Source organism: Chlorocebus sabaeus, chromosome 7 (assembly GCF_047675955.1).
Source record: "Chlorocebus sabaeus isolate Y175 chromosome 7, mChlSab1.0.hap1, whole genome shotgun sequence".
Taxonomy (NCBI): Eukaryota; Metazoa; Chordata; class Mammalia; order Primates; family Cercopithecidae; genus Chlorocebus; species Chlorocebus sabaeus.
The window spans coordinates 124,007,918-124,024,463 of record NC_132910.1 but is presented as its reverse complement, the minus strand read 5'-3'; the positions used below and the strand labels follow the sequence as shown (position 1 = coordinate 124,024,463).

At 36.1% G+C, this 16,546-nt stretch overlaps 1 protein-coding gene across 1 annotated transcript; it reads right to left on the bottom strand.

The window, feature by feature from the left end:
* Nucleotides 1-9,966: 9,966 nt before the first annotated feature.
* On the bottom strand, nucleotides 9,967-16,511 carry SAP30 (Sin3A associated protein 30). The gene is made up of 4 exons (XM_008000275.3): nucleotides 15,971-16,511; nucleotides 13,973-14,098; nucleotides 13,450-13,548; nucleotides 9,967-10,295 (listed from the first exon to the last, which is right to left on the bottom strand). Exons 1-4 carry the CDS (start codon nucleotides 16,283-16,285, stop codon nucleotides 10,173-10,175), a joined length of 663 nt encoding a protein of 220 aa, XP_007998466.1. The 5' UTR covers nucleotides 16,286-16,511; the 3' UTR covers nucleotides 9,967-10,172.
* Nucleotides 16,512-16,546: the final 35 nt, after the last annotated feature.

Sequence of the window (16,546 nt, the reverse complement as noted above, 5' to 3'; positions counted from 1 at the left end):
TTTTGGGAGGCCAAGGTGGGAAGATCACTTGAGCCTAGGAGTTTGAGACCAGCCTGGGCAACACAGTGAGATCCTGTCTTTACAAAAAAATTTAAAAATTAGCCGAGCATGGCGGCATGCACCTGTAGTCCCAGCTATTTGGGAGGCTGCGGTGGGAGGATCCCTCTAGCCCAGAAATTCAAGGCTGCAGTGAGCTAAGATGATGCCTCTGAACTCCACCATGGAACCACAGAGTGAGACTCTGTCTCAAACAAACAAATAAACAAAAACCAAGAACTTTAAGCACATTTCATTTTACTCTCTTAAAAAATGACAACAAAAGCCTTTAAGGTAAATGTTCTTAGCCCCATTTTTCAGCTGCTAACTCAAGGCAGATTTTCAAAAGAGTTCCAGTTCCAAAGCCCATATGTCACACACAGATGTATCCTTAAAACCATGATACATTTCCTAAAGTATCCATTTTTGCTTGAGAATAACAAAACACACATTAAAAGAAACATAATGGATGAGAATTTAAAAGTCTCATAAATTTTAAAAGTAAATAAAACTGGCAAATTCAAAGGTATTTTCTGATTGTTAGAGGAGACAGCTTTGGATTATGGCCCCCTATCTTAAGAGGTATGTGACTCATATTGGCCATCAGAGGTAATGTCAGAAAGTCTTTCATGTTATAAAAATGTATTCAATGCCTGCTAAGTGCCAGACATCATTAAAATCTGGGATATAGTAATGAATAAAATGGACTTATCCGCTTGGAACTTGTGCTCTAACAAAGGTGTGATTGTTATAAACAAATAATTTTTTATAAATATGAAGCCTGCTACAGAGAAGTATAGGGCGCTATACAAAGTATTGTGGGGAAAAGTTTGAGAAACACCATACCACACATGCAATCTGGGAGATATAATTTTGTGAATAAAAGTAACATTATGTCATTAAAATACATCCTTGGAGGTCCCTGATCTGTTTCTGAAGATCACACCCAGAACACTATCTGAAATCTAATCTGGGTTTAATAGTGTTACTGGGCTGGAAGACCAAACCCAGAACAGTGTCTGGTATCTAATCTGTGTTAAATAAGTGTTACTGGGCTGCACCAAAAAATTTTGAGGTAGTCACAATTCAGTGTCAAAGTGTATATAAACACGGCCGGGTGCGGTAGCTCACGTCTGTAATCCCAGCACTTTGGGAGGCCGAGGCAGGTGGATCACGAGGTCAGGAGATGGAGACCATCCTGGCTATCATGGTGAAACCCCGTCTCTACTAAAAATACAAAAAAAAAAAAAAAAAAAAAAAAAAAAAAAAAAAAAAAAAAATTAGCTGGGCCTGGTGGCGGGCGCCTATAGTCCCAGCTACTTGGGAGGCTTGGGTAGGAGAATAGCGTGAACCCGGGAGGCGGAGCTTGCAGTGAGCCGAGATCTTGCCACTGCACTCCAGCCTGGGCGACAGAGTGAGACTCCGTCTCGGGGGGGAAAAAAAAAAAAAGAAAGAAAGGCTGTATAAACACAAGTCACAACATGTTTTCGAATAGTGTGACCTCCTATAAAATACATGAAGTGAAATTGTAAAATAACATAGATAGGTAGGTAGGTAGATAGTATTGGTTGTTTTATCGAGATAGCATGTGATTTGATTGGCCTTTCTTCACTGAATCGACTGGCCATGAAATCAGACTAACTCAATAATGAAAGTTTCATATCCATTCTGGAACGGTGCATAGAATAGGTAAATAAAAAAAACTATCAGCAAACCAGTTTTATTTTCTGCTTGGTAGGAACTCTTCTTGATGGGGAAAAAAGCATTAAAGATCCAGTGTCTCCATTTACAAATGATACATCAGCATAAGGACATATGTGAGACAACAATGGCTTTTTAATAAGTGTTCCCTTATTACTGCAATCAAAGCCTGGTAAGAAAAATTGTATCTAAAAAAGCTAAATATTTAATAAATAAAATTTTATAAATTATTCATCATAATGTCTCCTTTCTGAAAATATGAAATTCAGTTACTTCTTTTAGAAATAAATGCATTATACAAGTACACAGCCTTCTTTATATTACCAAATAAATGTAAAAACATACATTCACACAACTTACTTTATACAACTATTTCTCTGACTTGGTCAATGCATTTTTTAAAACAATAGATCTTTTTTTTTTTTTTTGAGACTCAGTCTCACTCTGTCACCCAGGCCAGAGTACAGTGGCACGATCTTGACTCACTACAACCTCTGCCTCCCAGGTTCAAGTGTTACTTGTGCTTCAGCCTCCTGAGTAGCTGGGACTACAGGCACCTGCCACAATGCTCAGCTAATTTTTGTATTCTTTTAATAGAAATAAGGTTTTGCCATGTTGGACAGGCTGGTCTTGAACTCCTGGCCTCAAATGATCTGCCTGCCTTGGCCTCCCAAAGTGCTAGGTTTACAGGCATGAGTTCTTCCAATAGATTTTAGTTATAAGACAACTAAACTTTATTAAAATTTTATTATTCTTCTAAACACCATCTTGCAGCAACTGAATGAGATAGGTACTGATATTATCCTTGTTCTATGGACAAAAATGCTAAGGTTTAAAGATATTAAGTAGTTTGTCTAAGTTTACATTATCAATGAGCAATCGAGCCAGATTTTGAATAGGGCCAGTCTTACACTAGCATCTAGAGTCTTAACCACAGTGTTGTTTAACAGCATTAACTAATCTATTATTTCCTTTACAAAAATGCAAACTTTTCCTTGGATAGGACACACAATTGTACACTTCAGATAGCTCATATATGCTAAAAGCTTACTGAACAAGTATTTCTCTATTTTTATCTTTGACTTTCTATATCATTGTTCTTACTGTGAATCCCACGTTACTGAGCACAAAGTTGACGGTAATACATACAAATAGCTTACCTCTTTTTGATTAAAATTCATCTTTTCTTCATTGTAATTCATAAAGACTTATTGAATATTTTGGCTTGCTGGGATTAGGTACTGATCCTAAAGGATTATTACAGAATTGGAAGGAAGATAGAGAAACCAAAACAACGAGCAACAACTATTGGGGGAAAAAAAGGACAAGGGAGGAACATTCACAGATCATTTTGTGACTTTAACGTACTTATAATTATCAAAAAGTATACATAAGTTATTTCCATAATAAATCATTTTTTTTGTAAAATATTATAGCAGGTGTTTGTAAAATATAAAACTCTCTATAAGTAAAGCACAACAGGCTTCAAAATAATTTTCCCAAAAGGAAAAAAATCAAATTCATGTATTTCTAAATCAATCTTGCATTGATAGTCTAAGCCTAAACTTTTCTCTCAAAAATTTGAAAAGAAACTGATATTAGAAAATTAAAGTAAATTGCTACTAAATTTACTTCTATGCAATGGTATTACCATAAAATGCTCATCTTTGTATGGTGGTATATCTAGAGAAAAATGTGTAGAATATACTTACCTGATATGTTCTAAGAACTTTAAAAGCCATAGTAAATTTTCAAGAGTTTATGTGATCTACATTTTCAGAGGTTTACAAGTCAAATAAGTCCATTGGGTTTAATGTTTAAAAAACTGACTTGATATCTACATTTAACATCATTAAAGTATATATACATAAATACATATATACTACATATAAAATATATATTCATATATGTAATAATCTGGTAGCAATTAATATGACTATTATTTGAGACTTCTATGATTGTGTAGATTATTAATGCAACTAGGACAAGATACACACAATAAACTCAATTGTACAGCAAGCATCAGCTCTTATCTAGAAAGAAATGCAAGGAATTAATAATCTCAAAGGAATAAATTCTATAGTAAGCAGTATTCACCCATAAAAATATACATACAAGTATAAAAACAGCAATTTTCCTCTGAATATTAGCTTTCCTGCATCCACTGTTTTAGCTTATAAGCAAAACCTTGCTTGACATTTTAAAAATAACTCCACTAAATGAATAAACAATAACATGACAAAAATTTATTCTTGAACCACCATCACTTGCTTAGATATCATAATCTGAATTTTACTATTAAAACGTTATATAAATATGGGGAAATTATAACCAAAAAGGAACTGGGATGGCTATACTAATAACAGACAAATTAGATGTTAAGTAAAAATATGTTACAAGAGCAAAGATGGACATTTTATATTGTTAAAAGTTTCAGTTTATCAAAAAGATATAACAATTATAAACATATATACACCATATGGCAGCCAAAAAATATATAAAACAAACCTTTAGAAAATTGAAGGGAGAAATATACAGTTCTACAATGATAGTTGGAGACCTTAATGCCTCACTTTCCACAATTGATAGATAAGTAGAAAGAAAACCAATAAGGAACTAGGAGGCTTGAACAATAGTATAAAACTAACCAGACGCCATAGAAATATACAGAACACTCCACTCAACAATAGTAGAATACCATCTTCTCAAGTACACGTGGGACATTCTTCAGGATAGAATATATGTTCTTCCATAAAACAATTATCTATAAGCTTAAAAAGACTAAGGTGATACAAACTATCTTTTTGAACCACAATAAAATGAGGCTAGTAATCAATACAGAAAGAAAACTAGAAAATGCACAAATACCTGGAACTAAGCAATAAACTTGTTCACAAAAAGTATATTGCTTCACAGGTATATTGCTTAGTTCCAGGTATTTGTGAATTTTCTTTAGTGGTTTAAAGAATAAATCACTAGAGAAATTAGATAATAATTTAAGATGACTGAAAACAAAAACAAACATTCCAAAACTTACAAGATGCAGGAAAAGCTGTATTCAGAGAAAAATTTACAGCTGTAAATGCCTGCATTAAAAAAGAAAAATATCAAATCAACTTAACTTTACACATTAAGAAAATAGACAAAGAAGAGCAAACTAAATCCACAGCCAGCAGAAGATAACGAAGATCCAAAAAGAGAAAAATGAAATAGAGAAGAGAAAAAAAAAAAAAAATCCATGAAATCAAAGAAAATACCAACAAAATTGATAAATCCTTAGCTAGACTACTAAGAAAAAAGAGAGAAGTCATAAATAAGTAGAATCAGAAATAAAGGTAGGGATATTACTGCTGACCTTACAGAAATTAAAAGTATTATAAGAGAAGTATAGGAACAATTTGTATGACAACAAATTAGATAATCTAGGTGAAGCAGACAAATTCTATGACTTACCAAAAATAACTTAAAAGAACACAAAGTCTCAACAGACCTATATATAATGAAAAGACCTATATAAGTAAAAAGATTAAATCCGTCAAAACTCTTCCATCGAAGAAATAGCCTAGACCAGATAGGTTCACCCATAAGTTCTGTCAAACATTTAAAGATGAATTAATATCATTCTTACTCAAAAATCTCCAAAAATAGAAGAGGAAAGAATACTTCCTAACACTTTCTTTGAGGCCAGTATTAACCTGATACCAAAGTCAGATAAAGATACCATAAGAAAACTATAGAGCAATATCCCTTATGAGTATAGATGCAAACACCCTCAACAAAATACTAACAAGCCAAATCCCACAGCATATTAAAAGAATTATGCACTATGACCAAGTGGGATTTATCCCAGAAATGTGAGGGTGGTTCAACATAAGAAGGTCAATGTGATATACACTAAGGAAAAAAAAAAAAATCATCTCAATAGTACTAAGGAAAAAAAAATCATCTCAATACTAAAAGTATTTGACTAAATTCAACACTCTTTCATGATAAAAAAAAATTAGCAAATTAGCAATAGAAGAGGGCTTCCTTAACATGACAAAGAACATTTATGAAAACTCACAGCTAACATCATACTGAATGGTCAAAGACTAAACGTTTTCCTCCTAAGAAAAGGAACAAGACAACAATTCCTGCTTCCACCACTACAGTTTAACATTGTACTAGAAATCGTAGCCGGGGCAATTTGGCAAGGAAAAGAAATAAAAGGCATCCAGATTGGGAAGGAAGAAGTAAAACCATTTTTGTTTGCAGATAACATGATTCTGATTCTATATATAGAAAAATCCCATGGAATCCACCCCCACACACAAAAATTACTAGAGCTGATTAATTCAGCACAGTGGCAGCATCAGCACACACCTCTAATGAATGACTCAAAAAAGAATTTAAGAAAACAATTATATTTATAATAGTGCCAAAAAGAAGAAAATACCTAAACATAAATTTAACCAAGAGGTGAAAGACTTGTACACTGGAAACTATAAAACACTGCAGAAATTAAAGAAGACCTAAATAAATGGAAAGATATCCCATAATAACGGATTGGAATGCTTAATATTGTTAAGCTGGCAATCTGAAAATGGTCCATAGAGTCAATGCAATCCCCTTCAAAATTCTAATAGCCTTTTGGGCAAAAAATGGAAAAACCAATCCTCAAGTTCATATGGAACTGCAAGGGGCCCTGAATAGCCAAAACAATACTGAAAAAGAAAAACAAAGTAGGACTCCCACTTACTGATTTCAAAACTTATTGCAAGGCTACAGTAGTCAAAAGAGCATAGTACTGGCATAAGAATAAATATATAGACCGTGGAATAGAATTGAGAGTGCAGAAATAAACATTTATGGCCAATTGATTTTCAACAAGGTTGTCAAGGCTATTCAGTTGGGAAAAAATAGTTTCTTCAACAAATCATACTGGGACAAGTGGCTAACCACATGCAAAAGAATGAAGTTGGACCCCTACCTCATTCACATGTAAAAATTGATTCACAACAGTTCAACAATTTAAATTTAGGAGTTAAAACTGTAGAACTCCTAGAAGAAAACATATATGTTAATGTTTATGATGTTGGTTTTGGCAATGGATTCTTTTGACACCAAAAATGTGACCAACAAAGGAAAAAATAGATAAATGGGACTATGTAATTATTTAAAACTTTTGTGCATCAAAGGACATTGTCAGAACTGTGAAAAGGCAACTTACAGAATGAGAGAAAATATTTGCAAATCATGTATCTTAGAATGGTTTAATACTCACAATAAATAAACAGTCCTACATTTCAACAACAAAATCAAACAACCCAACTAAAAAAGAATAAAAAGGACTTGAATAAACACTTCTCCAAAGCAGATATATAAGTGGCCAAGAGCACATGAAAAGATATTCAGTAAAATTCATCATTAAGGAAATATAAATAAAATCCACAATGAGATACCACTTCACACCTAGTAGGATGGCTTTAATTTTTTTTTTTTTTAATGAAATACAAGTGTTAGTGAATTGAAGAAATAGGAGTCTTTATACATTGGTGGTAGAAATGAAAACATATGTCCACAGAAAAACTCGTACATCAATGTTTACAGCAGCATTATTCATAATAGCCAAATGTAGAAACCCAATGTTCATCAACAAATAAATGGATAAATAAACTGTGTTCAATAGGTACAATGGAATATTATTCAGCCTGAAAAAGGAAGTACTGTAACTTGGATGAAACTTGAAAACATGCTTTTTTAGCATTATGCTTTTTGGCATGTTTTCAAGGTTCATCCAACTTGCAGTACTTCATTGTATGATTCCCTTATAATATATCCAGAACAGGCAAATTCATAGAGATAAAAAGCAGAATGGAGGTTACTAGGGAATAGGGAGAGGGAAGAAGAGGGAGTGACTATGTATGGCTGTTTTTGTCGGGTGACAAGTTTTGAAATTAGAGCTGCTGGTTATACAATATTGCAAATACTAAATTAAATACCACCATATTGTACACTTTAAAATGATTAATTGTATGTTTTGTTTCTTAATTTAAAAAGACTTCATGTAGAAAAATATAGAATTTATTTGTTGTAAAGACATGAATTTCAGGCATGTTTAAGCTTTTCCCAAAATTATTCTTTTAAAGTTAGTAACCAAATAACTAACTTATTTTTTGAGCCCCTGCTATCCATTCAGTATACTTTTTCCTCTTACTTCTCGTGGCATTTAAATTTAGATTCTTCTCTTAATGTTCTAACACCAAAAGTAACCTATAGCCTTATAGAAATGAGTTTACATTTATTTTTTGTTCAGATATGGATAAGTAAAAATAGTTTTTAATGAATTCATCATTTTAAAAAATCTAATGGTAACTGAAATTTTCATATAAAACTGACTTTTACATTGCAGCTCCTTGAGTTACTTCTCAACTTACAAGATCCAATTTTTCGTATTTTAAATTGTTTTAACAAGGATTTGATTTCATTGAATAACTACCATCCGGAACTCTTCATTCATATTTTATAAAACTACATTTTATTATACAAATAATTATATGAAATTAACATTGCCAAAGGTTATGTTCATACTTTTATGTCAGCAAATAATTTCAAGTTTTTGTTTTTCACAAGAACAGAATATGGGTTTCATTTTGTTTTTTTTGTTTTTCTTTTTGAGTTGGTCTCACTCCAATGCCCAGGCTGGAGTGCAGTGCTGCAATCATAGCTCACTGCAGCCCCAATCTCCCAGGCTCAAGTGATTCTCCCACCTCAGCCTCCCAAGTAGCTGGGACTACATGCATGTCACCAGGCCTACCTAAGTTTTGTATTTTTTTGTAGAGATAGGGTTCACCATTTTGCCTTGAATGCCTGGGCTCAAGCAATCTGCCTACCTTGACCTCCTAAAGTGCTGGGATTACAGGTGTGAGCCACTGTACCCGGCCTCAAAATGTTTTTATAAGAAGTCTTCTCACAGATTTCCAGAATTCCAGAAATGAGAAGTTTCTATGACAGCAATTATTACAGCCTGTGCTTGTTAAAAAAGTAGCAAGCAAATCTTTAAATGGTCACAGCAAAACCAAAGACCAGTTGCTTTATTGTTCATTATATTTTCTAGCAGTCAATACATTAAGAACACTTGAAAATATGCAGTCACCTACTAATGAACTAGTACTTTAGACGCAGTACTTTAGTTCCATCAGTGGTTCTCAACTAGCTGTGATTTTGACCATCAAAGTATGTTTGGCAGTGTCTAGAGGAATTTTTGGTTGTCACACCTTGGAGGAGCTACTGGCACCTACTGAGTGGATTTAGGGATGTCGCTAATCCTCCAATAGACTCAACGGCCTCCCACAAAAAGGAATTATTGAGTCCAAATGTCAACTTTGAGAAATCATGAGCTACATCAATGGTCTCATCCATTTCCAGCCTAAAATCTGCAGCTTTATCTCAGAACAGTTTTGAAGCGTTACAAACTATAAATTTGATTTGTAATTATAAGGATTTAGCTAAACAATATAATCTCAGGAAAAGCAGAGGTTTAGAATGTTTGATAGAAAACTGACCGGGAATGAAACATAAAACGGAGATGGATAAATCAAGTCAGAGTCATATATAACCAAAATTTAAATGAAGATCTTGTTAGATATCTAGACCTCTCCAACTTACTAGTTACCATTTGCAATGTAAACACTACAGGACATCACTAAAAATTAAGGGACATAGCAGAGGTACTTTCTGTATTCATGCCACATAAATATCTTCTCCCAAAGACAAAATTTTCAAAAACAGCTATTTCATTTCATGTTCTTATTTCAACTTTCAGCATTGTGTTTATCTTCACTGGCACATTAAGCTGTCTTTGGAAGGAGGTGGGTATATAAATTAAACCATTTGTTCTTCCTAGTACTTCATCAAGTAATAATAACCAAAAAAAAAAAAAAAAAAAAAGGAAATAAAAAAGAAGTTGTATTCCAATAGAAGCTTATTTTTCAAATTTGCTAGCGTTATAAAGCACTTAAAAAATAATGCTATTTAAAATATCTTCAATTCCAAGTCAGATTGTCCCAGAGAATGCAAATGTGCTACATTTGTTACTTCTCCTTACCCTGTTAATTTCTTGGAAGTTTATTAAAAAAAAAGGGGGGGGGTTATAAAATGAAGGACTTTACATTAAAACATCAATACTGATCTCTAAGTCAGTTTAAAAGAAAAATCAAGTTTCACAAAATAAATACACTGAAGCAACTATAATAGTAATAACCTTTATTTAAAATAGTTTTTAATTTAGGAAAGCTCATTTTACATGAGTTTCCAACTAATTATTAGAGTCAGAAACAAAGAAAATAAAATCAGAGAAAATCCTCTGTAGAAAAAATACACAAAGAACATTTCTACATGTGAAAAAACAGTAAACAGTGTTATCATCCAAGTTATTAGTCTCAATTCCACGTCTCCTAGTGAACACCACTATCAACCTTGACATCTGATTTGTTCTTGTCATTCTTCACTGAGTAGATGAAATATGTTAAGGTGTCTTTTTCATTCACTGGAATAGACCTAAAGTGGCAACCAACTATCTATAAAGAAAAAAAAAATTAAGGAAATTAAATTTTAGATATAACAGGTTTCATAAACTAGGTAAAAAATACGGTTTCATCAAAAGAAAAAATCTATGTGATAAGAGCTATTTCCTTTAAAAATTATATTTAATAAAATACCAACAGGACAAAAAGCATTTAAGAATAAAATGTTATGAACAAGAGATAATGTGATTTCAAAGGACCTTTTGGCTCACTCAATTTACTATACACTGATTAGAAAATATATTTTCCTTTTATTTATTTTAAATTTTATAATTGGGCCAGGAGTGGTGGTTCATGCCTATAATCCCAGCACTTTGGGAGGCCGAGGTAGGGGGCTCACTTGAGCCCAGGAGTTCAAGACCAGCCTGAGCAACATGACAAAACCCCATCTCTACCAAAAAAAAATACAAAAATTAGGTAGGCGTGGTGGTGTACACCTGTAATCCTAGCTATTCAGAAGGCTGAGATGGGAGGATTGCTTGAACCCAGAAGGTGGAGGTTGCAGTGAGCTGAGATCACGCCACTGGACTCCAGCCTGGGTGACAGAGCAAGACTCTGTCTCAAAAAAGATAAATAAGATAAAAATAATAAATTTTATATTTGGAATCTAGAGTAGGGAATATATGTTTTTACTTTTAAACTTTAAATGAGATAAAACAGATGTAAGAGACCACATGCATCATTAAACCTGCAATGGTTTAGACCCTACTGATAGAAAAAGAAGTATGAAGTTGAAAACTTTTGGTAGTAATCAACAATAACATATAAATTGTTTGCTGCAAATTACATTCATTCATTCATATCTTGGTAGCATTCTTTGGTTAAGGTTCCTTGAAAATTTTTCTGAATAAAAATTATGAATGGAAATAGGAGAAAGAGGGATGTTCAATGAAGGATGTTTACCTGCTTCCTTGCCTTTTCATTGTGCTAATGTAATATGCATACTACAATTACAAATAGAAGATTAATAGACTTACCTGGGGTGCTGACATGCATATTTAGATTCCAGAAAATAAAATTTCTTAAGAAAAAAGTTCATCCACACATAATTACGAGACTTAAGACTTAGTCATACAACCCTGGAATCCCTTAAAACAGTGGTCCCCAACCTTTTTGGCACCAGAGATTGATTTCACGGAAGGCAATTTTTACACAGATTGGGGGTGGGGGAGTTGGTTTTGGTATGAAATTGTTCCACCTCAGATCATCAGGCATTAGATTCTTATAACAAGTGTACAACCTAGATCCCTCATATGTGCACTTCACAAGAGGTTTTGGACTCCTGTGAGAATCTAATGCTACGGCTGATCTGACAGGAGGCGGAGCTCAGGCAGTAATTCTTGCTAGCTGGTGCTCACCTCCTGCTCTGTGGACCTGTTCCTAACAGGCCACCAACCAGCACCAGTCCATGGCCCTGGGGTTGGGGACCCCTGTCTTAAAATATATGTACTACATCTGCACATTTGCACATTCCTTAACCTGTTAATAACTGCATTTCTGATTAAGTAAAATATAACACTCATGGCTATCTCTTATGTATAAAAAAGAAAATAGCTCTAGAAATAATATAACTGTTCTTAGAAGGTCAGTTTATCAAAAATTTCAGGTTTAATTTATATCTAAATATAACATTTAAAATAATCAGTTCTTTGGTTCTCATTTGTCCCAAAACAGGGGTGCCTTCACTCCATTAGTACCTATTGAAATATTTCATCATGGTGGGCAAGATCTATATTTACATTACATAATGTATTGTACAACCCCAAAAGAACTTGATCTTTTAAATCAAAATTAAAGAAAAATTAATTAGATCCATGTTGCCTAACCAAGGATAAGAAATTTTAGCTAAATAGTTAATGTATTAGATTTTAACAATGTTAAAAAGCATTCCATCAAATAAATGTAACTTCTATTCATATTTCATTTTATTCAATATGTACATTTTAGAAAATGTTGGGTAACTACTAAATCCATGCAAAGAATATGAGAAAACTGATTTATATATCTACACTTCTATTTTGTCTAGTAGGCTAAATTTTCTTTTTTTTAGAGATGGAGTGTTGCTATGTTGCCCATGGTGACTCAAACTCCTAGGATTAATCAATCCTCCTGAGTAGCTGCAAGCAAAAATTTTAAATATGATTAAAATATAAATATATCAATCTATAAGCATCTTAATAAGATGCACAGACTTCTTGGTTCTATTATATCCTGAGAACATATGCATACTCCATTAACTTTCACAACTCACTGACTGACTAGAAGTCCTCTATCAAAGCAAACTACAAGTAAAAGATTGGGTAAAAGAAAAGCTTTTGCCTCTTCTAGATGTGAAGAAAACATAGATGTCTCTAATAAAACTAACATCAACAAGGACCAATTTTGAAATAGTTAAGTCAGCAAGTTATAAAAATACTGTTTAGGGGCTGATTTGTAGGCCTACTCCACCACTTTAAAATATAAATTTTAATAAGGACATTAAAGCTTGCTAATTAAATTTATTATGCCTCAATTAGATGCTCAAACATTTACTGGTTAAATGGAGTTTTAAAACTAATAGATTTCTAAAGTGAGGATTAAAAAAACTCTCATTCAACATTTTGAGGGCCAGGCACGGTGGCTCATACTGCTGATCCCAGCACTCTGGTAGGCTGAGGTGGGCGGATCACTTGAAGTCAGGAATTTGAGACAAGTCTGGCCAACATGGTGAAACCCCATCTCTACTAGAGATATTACACAAAAATTAGCATGGTGTGGTGGTGCACACCTGAAGTCCCAGCTACTTGGGAGGCTGAGGCTGGAGAATTGCTTGAACCTGGGAGGTAGAGGTTGCAATGAGCCGAGATCGTGCCACTGCACTCCAGCCTGGGTGACAGAGCGAGACTTTGTCTCAAAAAACAAACAACACATTTTGAAAGCCAGTATCAGAAGGTGCTGTACACAATCTGCTGAGTAGTCATTACAAAAAGGAATTTCCTAAGTGGCAGACAAACATTTCTAGACAACTAGATTCTTCCACAATAGATTTTTTAACATTGTTCTTTCTAACTAAAATGTACTGTTGCATATACTACATTAACACTTTCATTAGTATTTAATAACCTCTCGGTTGTGCAGATAGTTCAAATAGTTTAAAAATCATATATACCTCAACAAGCTGTGCTTTATTAAGTCCTGGTCTGGTTGGTAGCTTGAAGTGTCTTTTGTATCTCCTAAGTGTATTTACTTGTAATTGGTATAAATCAACCTAGAAAAAATTAACATGTATAAATTAGTTCATACAATTTGTGGAAAATTTATCATCGATATGTATAATAACAAACATTTTAACTTCAGCACAATAAAAATTTACTTCTAAAATAAAAAAATTATTTTAAAAATTTACATAATCAAACCTATAAATTATTAAACACTAATCTTTTGGGGATTAATAATATAAACTGAGGTCAAAAAAGAGTAAGTTATGTGACAACAGAGCTGCAAAAATTGTCAATTTAAAATGTAACAATTCAAACTGTGTAAATGCATGACAACTGGCTATATTTCATTTTGCTTTCATTTTCAGATTTCTCAAATGTTTTAAACACTTAAAAGATTGTTCATATCTTTTTATAAAGGTTTCAGAATGCACTACTTAGGATTTATATTAAGCATAAAAAACTCCCATCTACCTCTGGGGTATCAATATCTTGAACAGGTGAATCACCTCCATCATCATCACTCCCTTTTCTCTTTCTTCTGTTTCGAACACTCTGAATTAAGTTTTTATGATAATCACATATGTAAAGATGTCTTGCCTGAAACAGAAAAGTTTCACACACTGCTAATGATTACAGTAAAATGTGTCTATGTATCAGTAAAACACATATGCCACAGTGAGTTAGTAAAAATAAAGACAGTCAAGAGGGGCCATTGTTAACACAATGAAATATTTATACGTTTAAATCCTAAACCCTGTTAAAACATAAGATGTCTGGAATACTGTTAAAAGGATGGTGGATGGGGAAGGAGGGGTTGGTTCCATTTGGGGAAGGGGTGAAGGGAGGGAGGGAGAGGAGAATGAGAAATTCCAACCCTCTGGGTTTTGTCATCAAATTGCAGTGAGGGGCCAGGAGCGGTGGCTCACGCCTGTAATCCCAGCACCTCTTGAGCTCAGGAGTTCCACACAAGCCTGGCCAAAATGGTGAAATCCCGTCTCTACTAAAAATACAAAAAATTGGGCGGGCGTGGTGGCACTAGCCTGTAATCCCAGCTACTCAGGAGGCTACGGCAGGAGAATCACTTGAACCTGGTGGGTGCAGGTTGCAGTGAGCCGAGATCGCGCCACTGCACTCCAGCCTGGGCAACAGAGTGAGACTTTGTCTCACATAAATAAATAAATAAATAAATAGCAGTGAGGATGATGTGAATTAGTTCATGTTGAATTTTTAACTGATAAGGGGAAAGATGACGCTGCCCACACTTTTGCTACTTGACAGTACTTTCTCTACTTAAAGAAGAGCATATTTTAGTAACATAATGTATGCTTTCCAGTCTTTCCAACTGAATGCCCAAATTATATTCCAGATACAAAACCATCCGTTTTTACAAATGAGCTATCGACTTCATAACTATATTTAAATTTCAGTTGTAAACTTTTCTGAATATTAAATTAAATCAATGTATTTATTTATGACACATTTTCCCAAAGCAATCTGAAATTATGCAAGTTCACCTGAAAAATTTCTCACGGATAACACTGAAAACTGTTTAAACGGGCAAAAAAGTATCACAAATAAACTTTTCAAAAACTTTAATTACACACACTCCTGCGAACTGTAGACTAACATTTGAAACAAATACGGACTGAGCTAACAGGTTTTTACATTTACTTCTAAGCCAAGCGCAAGATAAAAACACGCAGGACTTGCGGTAGGTTCTTAATACCATGTTATTCATTTACCGCTAGCCAGATCTCCCAAAAGTAGCAACGGCTGTTAGACGCTCAAACGAAAAGACGCGCAGAAGGAGGAAAAAAGAAATCCTGATGGCTGCCAAGGGGATGGCAAAACCGCAGAGGCTACGTGCTCCCCACCATCGGAGCAGCTGCCCTCGGAGCTGACAGCGCAAACGCCGTTTACAACCCCGGCTCACTGCCAGGCGGCGGGTGGGCTCGGCTTCCCTCTCACTCCGCTCCGGAGGAGACGGAACACAGAAAGGAACAGGATCTGCCTTGATCGCGAAGGTCCTCCACTTTCCCCTAGACGAGGGGAGTTAGCACCGCCCGGGGCCAAACACCAGCTGGGGCAGCAAAACAAAGGCGCCTCCATTCCAGAAGAGCTGCCGGGCTGCAAGAAAACTACTCTGGGCCCTCGGTCCGGCGGTCCCCTTTGTTTCGTGTCCTGGTCGCAGACGAGAAGGAAGAGGGAAGACAGTGCGCGGGAGAGTCGCAGGCAGCGGGAGGCTGGGGGCAGGGTGGGAAAGAAAAGGGGAACGACAGCGTGCGTGTTTTGTGTGTGTTGGGGTGGCGGTCGGAGTTGCAGCGACTTTGTTATTTGCTTCCAAACACAGACTCCACGAGACCGCACTGCAGCCAGGTCTGGGAGACCCCGCCGACAATCCGTGCCTTTGCCCGACTCCTGGGGCCCCACCAGGGGACAGGAGGGCAGGGCGATCCCGCGGTTACTTACGCTCTTATCCAGCTCGATCTTCACCTTCTTCTGGGAGATGCTCTTCTGGATCCTCTTGCTGAAGCTGGCGTTGCCTGCCGCCCGGCCGCACCGCTCACCATCCTCCCGCAGGCAGCACAGTTGCCCTGGGCCCGGCCCGGCCGCCCCCGGGGGCCCAGCCACTGAGACCGTCCCCGCGCCCGGCACCTCAGCCCCGGCGCCCGCGCCAGTCCCGTTCCCCGCGGAGGCGGCGGCGGCCGCGGCGGCGACTACGGCGGCCACTGCAGCGGCCGCATCTCCGCCGCGGCTCATCTCGTCAGGCGTGAAGCCGTTCATGTCTCCGAGCTCCGGAGCGCCGGCGCTGACAGAAATCCCCTCTCTCCTGGCCGCTCCTCTTCTCTCCGCTCCGGCAGCGGCAATTCACTCTGTACACCAAGTTAGCGGCACGGTCAAACACCAACCGTCCCGGGCCTGCTGGTCTCTGCTGGCCCCGGAACAGTGGACAGTGCTGAGGGCCCGGACGCAGACTCGAGCGTCTTCTGGAGCCGGGACCCCGCTCACTGTCACATGGGGACTTCAGCAGTTGGACCGCTACGC

Excerpts from the sequence above, each read along its gene's own strand:
- SAP30 (XM_008000275.3), bottom strand. The coding sequence starts at position 16,285 with ATGAACGGCTTCACGCCTGACGAGATGAGCCGCGGCGGAGATGCGGCC. Across the intron at positions 14,099-15,970 it reads AGATCGAGCTGGATAAGAGC|GCAAGACATCTTTACATATG; the intron begins GTAAGTAACCGC and ends TTTCTGTTTCAG. Across the intron at positions 10,296-13,449 it reads ATAAAGCACAGCTTGTTGAG|ATAGTTGGTTGCCACTTTAG; the intron begins GTATATATGATT and ends TTTTCTTTATAG.